The sequence below is a fragment of the Rousettus aegyptiacus genome, unplaced genomic scaffold, assembly GCF_014176215.1.
Source record: "Rousettus aegyptiacus isolate mRouAeg1 unplaced genomic scaffold, mRouAeg1.p scaffold_m13_p_8, whole genome shotgun sequence".
Taxonomy (NCBI): Eukaryota; Metazoa; Chordata; class Mammalia; order Chiroptera; family Pteropodidae; genus Rousettus; species Rousettus aegyptiacus.
The window spans coordinates 1,357,117-1,367,447 of NW_023416311.1; the positions used below are offsets into that span (position 1 = coordinate 1,357,117).

Genomic DNA, 10,331 nt, shown 5'->3' on the forward strand with positions numbered 1-10,331 from the left:
GGACGTGGCCACCTAAGATGCAGCGGTGAGCTGTACGACAGGCTTCGCTGGTTGCCGAGGTCGGGGTCTAGTAGAATCCAGGTTCGGGTGCATTAGCAGGTGACTAGGGAGTGGGGAATTAAAGACTGAACGTGTAGATTATTTTTCCAAGAAGCTTGACTGACAGGAAGGACTGGTAGTGTTGGAGGTGCAGAGGCCAGTGGACGAGGCCCGTGCAGGAGAAACCGGCATGTTTATGGACTCGAATGAGAGGAAAGAGAGGGTGAAGATGGCGGTGCATGGTCCCAGGGGAACGCGACAGGCAGGGTCCACAGTGACAACGGGCTGGAAGTCGGGAGGGACGGCTGCCGGGTCGGGGGGGGTGACGTGCGCAGTCAGCCGACGTGTTCATGCTTGCACAGCCTTTGACGGGCCGCTGGGGACAACACCAGTGTCCTCTCGAATCTTCCCCGCCTGCTGAGGACTCGGCTCAGTCTTAATGTCGAACTTTCTACCTCGGTGACCAGGGCGGGCCGGCATTTGCTCTGCTGAAGGGAAAGCTAGCTCCCTCAAACTAGTCATTTAAGTAAGAGGTGATTTATTATGTTTGACTAAAAGGATGAAATGGAACACGGAAATACAGATAGATCAGGGGAAGGGGGTTCCTCAGGCTCCTCCCGAGTCCTCCCGCTAATGCTGAACACTGCCATCATCGCTCTGTGCCAAGGCTCCGCCCTGAAGATGGCCGGGAAGTTATGATCGGAGAGGCTGGTGTGTCGCTGGGGCCTTAGATCTGACGGGCCCCGATCCACTTAGATCTCAGATGCCAATCAGTTTTCTGCCGCACAGAGTGGAGTTGGCCACTTACTCACTGACCGCTCTGACTAGGTGGCACCTCTTCCAGCCCTGAGGTGGTGGCCCGGTGCCGATGGAGCCCGGGGGTGACCGCCAGCACTGCCCTGAGACCCCGGTGGCCTCACCAGAGCGGGGGATTCCTGAGGTGGCTTCCTTCCCCGCTGATGAAATCAAATATACGTCCTAAGCGAGGCCTGCATTCAGGGCCCACCGTGTCCAAAACGACACACCTGCGCTCCCTCCCTGTCCCCTTCCCTGCTTAATTGTTCGTCATTGTGGTTATCGCTACTTCCTGGAGTTTTTTTTGGGGGGGGGCACGGGGTACATTTTGTTTGTCCATCATCTCTCTTCCCGCTGGAATGTAGACTACGGGAACGGTTTTGCCTGGCTGGCTCGCTGCTGTGGCCTGGACCACTGGCACAGGGTGGATCCGAGAGTGTTCAGTGAACACGTGGAAACAATTTTACTGCAGAGGCGCACAATGTGCATCCTCTTTTTAAAAGAGAGGCACTGCGCTTTAAATTTAACAAAAATGAAAGCAAGCAAAACTGAAGGTATCGTTGGGATGGTTCAGAGTTCGGAGTCGTTTTCCTGTTTGGGTTTCAGTAAGTAGCCTTGGGCTCCCTGCTAAGAAATGTGGGCGAATTAGCACACACACTGACCCTGCACCCCCAGCCCGTTCTTGTCAGCTACGCTTTATACGTCGTCAGCTTTTAAAACATGCATGTGGTTTTTTATCGCGGTGCCCAGAGTCACATGGTTAAACAGGCTCGTGTTCACATTCTTATTTTATGCTGTTTTTTGACCTCTTAAGTAATTGTATTACCCATGGAAGAATCGCGGTATCAGCACGTGTAAATAAACGTATTTGAGGACGTTCACGGCGTAGATGAACTAAGATCCTCTCTCGTGTCAGCGACGGTGTCTAGGGAAGGACAGCCCCGCGCGGCGTTGGCCTTGGCCGCAGCCGCCGCGCTCCCGCGCCCGGGGCGCAGTGCCGCCAGGGGCCGCCAGGGGCCGCCAGCGCCCGGGCCGCGGCGCCGTCCGCGCGCCGCGCGGGGGCCGACGGGCGCGCGCAGTGCACGCTGGGTCGGCGTAGCCATGGCGGCTCGTGTCCTTTCAGCCTGTGTCCGCCGCCTGCCCGCGGCCTTCGCGTCGCTGCCCCGGGTCCCCTCGCTGGCCGCGGCCCGGCCGCTCAGCAGCACGCTGTGCCCCGCGGGGACCCAGACGAGGCCCGGGGCTCCGCAGCCGGCCTCCGCGCTCGCGCAGGTGACTCGCGGTGACTTTGCTGGAGCTTGACAGGGGTCAGGGCACGGGCCCGCCCGGGGTGGGGGCGGGGCAGGCCGCGGGCCGCGCCGGCGCGGGCGGGGTCGCCGGGGCCGTGTGGCCGAGCGCGGCTCGGATGACCCCTGACCCGGGGCTGCGCGACCTAGTGGGCGCCGACGCCCCTGGGTCCGCGTGCCCGCTGCCGCTCCCCGAAGCCTCGTGCAAGGCGCATCCCCGCACGGGGAGCCGGGGCGCCGGCCGCTGCCGTGGGCGGTGCAGGCGGTGCGGGCGGTGCAGGCGGTGCAGCGGAGCCCGGGCCGGTGCAGCGCCCGGGGCCGCTGAGCGGGTTTGCGGAGTTGGTCGCCGCCAGCCGTAGTGGCAGGGCGCAGAGAGGAAGCCACGCGGGCCACAGCCTTCTCCGGAGCGGCCCTCGCAGTACTGCAGCCCCCTTTCGCCTGTTCCTGGCCCTCCAGGAAGTAAGGACAGGAAACACCGTCCCCGGCTTTTGTTAGGGACCGCAGCTCTCCCTTAGGGCAGTGATTGCCAAGCCTAGTGCACATTCAGGTCACCTGGGGAGCGTCCAAGAGAGAGAAAAGTGAGTCTTCCTGTGCCCCGCCCTTCCAGTTCCAATTTTCTCTCTGGGGTGAGGCCCTGGTTCCCACGAGGCTTTGAGGTGCACCAAGATTAAGAGCTGCTGTCCTAAGGTGGGTTAGACTCCCAAGGTCAAGTTGAGAAACCCCCTTTTCAAACTCAGAGACAGCACTGTAATTGTGGTTTCAGACTCGACTAACATGTTGGAATAAAAACCAAGGATGCCCGGGGCCAGATCAGTCCAAGTCTGTAGAGCGGGGCCCGGATGCCTGGGTGTCGGTTCTGACAAGTCACCGGGTGCTGCTTTGTGCAGCAGGTGTTGAGATTAACTGACAGCGTTGTGGAGTCACGTATAGGGCACTGTCCCGTTGCCTGAATCAAAGGTTAAAAGCCACCTTGGAGTTAAGGAGCAGTCAGTACTGCAGCCCCCGAGCATCTCGTTCCTGATTCTGACTTAGGCGTGAGGCTGAGTAGGGGACTGTCCCTGTTAGAGCTTTGCTCCTCAGAGCTGACGGTGCAATCGCCTGGGTCAACCCAGAGCGTCTTGGAGGGGGCCTCGGCGCCTGCATGACAAAGGGCTTCCAGGAGCCCCCGCTGCTGTGTGCCCCTGGACTGTGCCTTGCACGGCGGGGGCACCGTCTCAGACGTGCTCAGTGGCTGTGACTCGGTGCTCCCATGTCACCACCATGTGCCCTCTGAATCAGAGATGCTGAAGGACCCTGCGTGCCAGGGCTCATGCTGGCTGCTGCGGGATGCAGAGGCGGCCGCATTGGGCGCGTTGCAGCCGTGACGGTCAAGTGGCCAGTCCGTTCCCCGCTGCTCCATCTTCCCGAGGCTGTTCTCATGCTCTTTTCCCTGGGCTTGTCATCCTTCTCTCTGAACCTTTGTGGGCACTTGCTCTGCCTGATCCTTAAATGTGGCTCAGCTCCAGCTCTCCCACACCTTCCCTGGACTGTCCTCCCTCCTGATTTCCGGCAGTGGCTATACGCCAGGCACCCCAGACCTCCGCCTCGGGCCCGCGCTCATCTCATGCCGGCGGCTCACTCCGCCATTCCCTCAAATCCATCCACTGTGCCGGCCCCAGGGCAAGTAGTTGCTCATTTATAGCCTAAGTTTTCCCCCCAAAAGGGGCTAAAGCAGTTTTTCCTGGGTATAAAAATTTAACAAGACTGTAAAAATAGAAGATCAGAGAAACAAGGGCAGTGGTCTACAGTCAGCCCGAATCTGAACAGTCTGGCAACCAGACCACCAAGAGCATTTCCAGAGAGTTCTGTGGGACGCGGTGCCCGGATGAAGACGAGGCGCGTGTGCACGGAGGGCTGGACGGTTCCAGCCCTGGAGCCAGGCGGCACGCACGGCAGCGATGGGCGCGGGCTGCGTCGGTCACAGACCTCGTCTCGCTCTGCGGCCTCACAGCCCCGCGGAGCACCACCCGCCCTTAGACCCCCGGCGACGCCAGCTCACTGCTCCCCACGCGGACACACTGCGCTTCACGGCCCCTTTCCTTGCTCAGCCTGTCCCTCCCTAAAAAGATCTGTCGCTGTCTTCCTGGCTGACCTCCCCGCTTCCCCGGGCGGCACGTCCCTCATGTTCCCCACGCAGCCCATACACACCTTGGTCGTGGCTCGGCTCCGTTTTCATCACAACCGAAGCGGCATGTTGGGGTCGGGCTGTTCTGGTAGAGTGTGGCTTCTCTGAGGGGACAGGTCCCGCCTTATCCTTGTGGTCCCAGCCCATAGCACGGTGTGTGGCACCCAGGTCGGGCTCCGGGCTGCCGAGACGGTCATGGCAGTGGAAGCAGGCCGTTGCCACGCAGGACAGGTGTGTGTGCTGTGCAGCAGCAGGAGGGACTCACCTGATCCCCGTGAGCAGGGACTTTGCAGGCTGCGTTTTGGGGCCCGGGGGCCGCAGCAGGCACGCTGTGAAGGGGTGTGGGCGTTCTCTGTCTAGGCCGCAGGGCGTGGACCTTGAACAAGGCCCGTGGGGGTTGAAACCTGGCCTCCCGGGCGGCGGGCTGCTGGCCAGGCCAACACGGCGGTGAGCGTGGCAGTGTGGTGGGGGCCCGAGCGTCCGGCCAGGGCCCCAGGTGGCGCAGGAGGGTTAGAGGCCGGGGGGCAGGTGAGCGGCTTGTTCCCAGTGGCGTCCAGGGCAGCTTGTGGGGGCCTTTAAAGCCTCCCCTTCGGTGCCCCTGGGCACCCCACAGTCAGGCACAGGCAGAAGGCAGGCCCTGAGGGCAGAGTCCGGCTTGGGTGGTCTCCCCTCACCCAGAGGCTTCGGCCTCCCTGTGACAGCGCCTCCCAGGGCCTGTGGGGACGGTTTGTCGCCGTGGTTAAGCGCAGACCCTGGGGAAAACCAGCGGGCGCAGCTGGACGACCGTGACTTTCTCAGGCAGGACAGCAGGCAGGAGGCAGAAGGCCTCCAGGTGCCGGTCCGCCTGTTCCCCCTGGGAAACAGGGTACAGCGCTGCCTGCCCCACGGCGGGTCAGAGGTGACAGAGGTGGTGTCTGGAGGGGCTGCGCAGCTGGGGCGGGAGAGCAGGGGCGGCCCCGGCCCGTGGGCATGCCAGGCCGCGGGCTCAGCCCTCGCGCCTGAGCCTCCCGCAGCCAGCCTGCCCGCCGGCTGTTTCTGCCTCGCTGATGGGTCTGCAGACGGAGGCACAGGAGGGCCCGTGAGCGCGCCGGAGCCGGCACCAGCGGTAGCCTCGTCCCGATCTGAGCTCGTGCCAGCCTGCAGCAGTCGGGCGGAGCCCCCTCCTGTGATTGCTCGGTGCCCCCCGGCCTCCAGGCTGCCGGGGCAGTGTCGTGGACCACGCGAGTAGCCGGGCCGGGCCTCCCCTGGGGCTCTGCGCGCAGCCCTCTGCCCCACAGCACGGGCCCTGGGCGCCCAGGGGTCCTCCCCATTCCCTCACTTCATGTGTGGCTTGGAACCTCCAGCCGTTGGTAAGGGGCCCGGCTTTCTCAATGTGGAGGTCTCCTTGGCCCGCACTGTCCCCGACAGGAAAGGGGACAGCAACCCTAGACAGCGGAGCCTGTGCCAGGAGCCCCCCCACCCCCCGGAACTCCGTGAGTCCCTGGGCAGTGTTCTCATTGCGATGCCCACAGGCCTCTGAGTCTTGGTGACCTGAGCCCAACAAGCAAAACCTGCTTCCTGTGGGAAATGCCCTCAGGACTGTGGCCGCAGGTGAGCCCCACTGCGGAAGGTGGCCGGGCCCGTCCAGGCCGGGGACCTGTAGGAGCAGGACCGTGACCGCCACTGTGCCCTCTTGCTCCGCACCTTGCTGTCCCTGGCATTGAGCGCTGACTTGGGAGTGGAGCCCTCGCCACCCCGGAAGGGACTGTTGGGACCCGAGACCCAGCTGAACATCAGGCGGGCAAACGTCAGAGATTCGAGACTGTCCCCATCATGGCAGAGCTCTGGCTAGTGGCAGGGAGGCAGGCCTAGCGGGGACAGACTGGACCGGGATGACAGCCAGCCCCGTCACCTTCCCCTGTGGCTGGCATCCGCGGGGGCCGGTCAGGCCCCCCCAGTGCGTGGCCCTCTGCGGGCTGGCCGTGTTCCCTCGGGCCGGCCGTGCGCTGGAGGGGCTGCCGCAGGAGCCACCAGCAGATGTGGGCTCCTCTGCGGGCCCCGGACGACTCGAGTCTCCCTGGGGCCTGCACAGAGGAGTCGGAGGGGAGGAGGCGTCCACGCTGCCAGACTGCTGTGCTCGAGATGCCCAGCACTGTGCCCCTGGAGCCTGGTGGCCACGGTTCCAGTCACATGAGGCCCTGTCTCTGGGGCCCTGAAGGCTTTGTGGAAGATGGCCCCGGGCACTGTCCTCGCGTCCATTCCGTGCTCACCGCCTGTCCCCGTCCGTGCCGCAGGTCCCCGGCCGGGTCACACAGCCGTGCCGCCTGTACAGCGACGCTCCCCCCCTGACCTTGGAGGGCATCAAGGACCGGGTCCTTTACGTCCTGAAGCTCTACGACAAGATCGACCCGGAGAAGGTACTGGGCGCCGTCTGAACGTTCTTTAAATGAGCGTCCGATCACCAGTGCGGAGTTCAGAGGGTCCAAGCAGACGTTCCGCAGTCTCCCTGTGCCGGCCGCCCAGGCCCCTCTGGGAGGCGGCATGGAGCCTGCGTCTTGTGCCTTCCGGCTTCAGGGTGCAGACGCAAGGACAGGCACACGTGCACCCCAAGCGCCGTGCGCCGGGCAGGCGGTGGCACGCAGGGCTTGCACTGTGTTCTAGTGGCACGGGAACCCCTTATTCGGTGGTCGACTCTGCCGGGTGGGTTTTCGGTTTGTTTTTTTGAGGTGTAAGCGACATACGTCAGCTTCGGGTGTGCGACCCGGGATGGGACGCTTGCGCGTATTGTGACTTGATCACGGTAAGCCTGGGCGCACCAAGCCCCGTGCAGTTACGGACGTTTTTCCTTGTGACGGACTTTTACGGCCCAGTGTCTCGGCGATGCTGGAACGCGCAGCACAGTGCAGGCCCCGTGCTGCCCCCTGCACCCCCGTGCGCGCTGGCGCTGACGGGGGTCCCGACAGGCCGGAACTAGTGTGGCGGCAAGCGCCGCCCGCCGCTCGTGGGGCAGAGGGCTGTCGCCTCTGCGGGGTGGAGTCTTGTCGATAAGGCAGCAAGAGAGCCCGGACTCCGATGCCGTTCAGAGCAGTGGGCAGAGGTCTGCGTAAGGTGTGTAAAGCGAAATCCATCGCTGGGTTTTCACTAACCCCTTCAGACCAGGGTTAGCGAGTCGCCACACAGAGCACACCAAGCACCTGCCTGCGTGGGTGGCGCTCGGGCTCCTCTGCTTGTCACTCCAGGCAACGATTGGGTCACCCTGGGAGCGAAGCGCTCACGGAATCTCGTGTTCGCTGCCTTTTCTTGCAGCTCTCGGTAAACTCGCATTTCATGAAGGACCTGGGTTTAGACAGCTTGGACCAAGTGGAGATTATCATGGCCATGGAGGACGAGTTCGGTAATGCGCGCGGAGCCCCGGGGTGCAGCACGCTCCTGGTTTAGGGGGATTGGCGTGACAGGGATGCTGGGAGTGAGCTGGGATCCGCATTGGATACGTGAACGGGAGCCCCGCACACGCACACGCACGCACACACGCACACGCGCCTTGGTTGCCTGCAGTGTCCTGCGCACGCTCCCAGTCAGCCACGTTCTGCAAATACCTTTCAAGGCTCCACACCTCATGTTTTTGGGTGGTTGTGCCAGCCTCCTGAGCCGTCCTGAGTTAGAATCCCTCGCGGTATGCTAGCTGGGGGGTGATCTGTTAGGGGAGGGGCGGGAACGGGATTTACGGTGAGGGTCGCACCACCTTGTTAATGCACCAGAAACCAGGACTACAGCTCACGTGGGAGCGTTTTCTGTTACGTGAGCTACACGTTAAAGGGACCAGGTGTTTACCCAGGACGATGCACGTGTCGTCCAGAGCGTGACTGGCTCGCAGCTAGATGGGCTTCGGCGTTGTTAGAGGTCGGGTGCTTTCAAGTCTGAAGCATCTGCTGTTTCTGTGCTCAAGTACTGTTCAAAATGTTACTTTCTAGGATTTGAAATTCCTGACATAGATGCGGAGAAGTTGATGTGTCCACAGGAAATTGTAGATTACATTGCAGATAAGAAAGATGTGTACGAATAAAGTATCAGGTAAGCAATCCGACTGCGGAACGATACTCCCCCATACAGTCGGTCTCTCTAGGGTTCTTCAGCAAAGTAAGACGTGGGAAGAAAGGAAAGATGGGGATACTTGACAGAGTGGCCCTCGGGGGGCGGGGCCGCCTCAGGGACTGTTGTTCTCAGGAGGGGCTCAGCGGTTCAGGCCTGGACAGGGCCCTCACGAAGCTGCCTTGTGGAGAATCATGAGCACGCAGCCCCGCAGCAGAGACTCGTCTCCGTCTGCCACCCCAGGGCCGGCCCCGCTGCTGTACAGTCAGGCGGGACGGCCTGGTGCTCACTCAGGCTGCAGGGGCAGGAGGACGCTGGAGTCAGACACCTGCTCGCCTGTCCCAGCTCCGCCACGTCCCGCAAGCCCGGCGACCTCGGGCAGGCCGCCTGGCCTCTGTGAGCGCCAGGCCCCTCACCCGTAAACCCGAGATGGAGGTGGAACCCAGCAGTGCAGGCAGCCACTACTGCCAGCGCCTGGCGGGAGGGGCCTGCCAGGAAGGTGTCGCTGCGGGGATCGAGGGAAGGCGTGAGACGGAACGCTGCCCGCGCGCCTGGCACCGGTCACTCCGGGGGCAGCACCTCGGACAGCGCCACCGAGAGCCCATGGCTGCGCCGGCTGACCTGACCTTGCTGTGTCTTTGCTGTGTCTTCGCCAGGCCCCGTTCTCGCCGGAGAGGACGCGGAAGAGAGAGGCGCGAGTCCGGCAGCGGGGACGCGGCCGGCGGCGTCGCCGACGGGGCTGGGCTGGTTCTGTGTAGACTTGTATTTAAGTTGTCTATGTTTTCGCCCTTTGAAAATAAATCTATAAAATCAACACCTCTCAGTCTTCAGTTCTCAGTGATGTTTGCAAAGTGCTTTTTAGACTGACTTTGCACATGTTTTTAAAGCTGTCACGGGTAGTCCCGTAGGTCAAATGCGTGACTGCCAGCAGTGCATCTGAATTAAGTTTCTCCCCCGTCGCCTTCAGGGCAAGGCACGGACGTGCTAGTGAGAAAAAGGCTTTGCCTCAGACCTTTTCCTCCATCAGTCCATGGCTTCTCAGAGGCTGCGTTTTCACCCCTGTCCTAAGGCTCTTTCCTCCGCGTTAACAGAATTTAATCGTTTTAGAGGACAGAACATTCTGTGTCCGGGAAGGTCAGCGCGGCGCGGTGTGCCCCGTCAGGCGTCAGCAGTGGCAGCTCGCCCCTCACCCGCAGCACCGTGGTGGGCCTGCTCGGCGGGGTGCACCTGACGGGGCGCACCTCAGCCGTCACAACACAGCTGCCCAGCTGAGGGCAGCAGCTGGGGCCTGCGGGGGGCGGGGCCTGACGTGCGCCCCGCCCCGTCCGTGTGGCTGACGGGTGTCCCCGGCAGGAAGGGCGTGGGCGGCTGGGCCTGGGGTTCCAGACGTGGCTGGGACCTCAGTCTGTTGTTGGCGGTGGGGGCGAGTTTTCTGCAGGGGAGATGGAGGGTCGGATGGCGTGTGCTCAGCTGCCGGTGGCCGTGCAGACGGCCAGCGGGGATAAAGGTGGGGGCTGTGGCCAGAGCCCACCAGGGGATGCGGGGGCGCTGGGCGGACGGTCGGAATAAAATGGCGCCATGAGAAGGGCGCAAGGCGAGGACATCTCCCCGGCGGGGCGGGGGGGGGGCGGCCTGGAGCCGGGCTGGAGGGAGTCCTCCCCGAGCAGGCGCCTCGTGCCTCCGTCCATCGGTGACAGGCCTGGCCCGGCTAAGCCACTTCTCTGATGAGTGAAGTGGGGGTGACGAGGGACGTGGTGGGGTGCCGAGAGCGTAATGCAGACGCCTCCGACTCTCTGGATGGGGGTCGGCCGGCACGTGCCGCCACGAGCGTCGCGTCTGTGTGGAGGGCAGGGGTGACGAGCCCACGAGGGCCCGGCTGGTTCCTGCCTGGGACGCGTCGGGGGGAAAACTCCCTTCCCCTGGGGTCGCTAGTCGGGTGGGGTTCAGCCCAAGGGTTAGGTGCCCGAAGGCCGCCAGGAGCA

The 10,331-nt window shown here is 63.1% G+C and overlaps 1 protein-coding gene across 1 annotated transcript; it reads left to right on the forward strand.

Annotated features, from left to right (window-relative positions):
- The first annotated feature begins 1,915 nt into the window (after positions 1 to 1,915).
- NDUFAB1 (NADH:ubiquinone oxidoreductase subunit AB1) lies at positions 1,916 to 9,165 on the forward strand. Its single transcript, XM_016155544.2, has 5 exons — positions 1,916 to 2,103; positions 6,555 to 6,677; positions 7,567 to 7,654; positions 8,232 to 8,331; positions 9,006 to 9,165. The coding sequence occupies exons 1-4, from the start codon at positions 1,936 to 1,938 to the stop codon at positions 8,321 to 8,323; spliced, it is 471 nt and encodes a 156-aa protein (XP_016011030.2). The 5' UTR covers positions 1,916 to 1,935; the 3' UTR covers positions 8,324 to 8,331; positions 9,006 to 9,165.
- Positions 9,166 to 10,331: the final 1,166 nt, after the last annotated feature.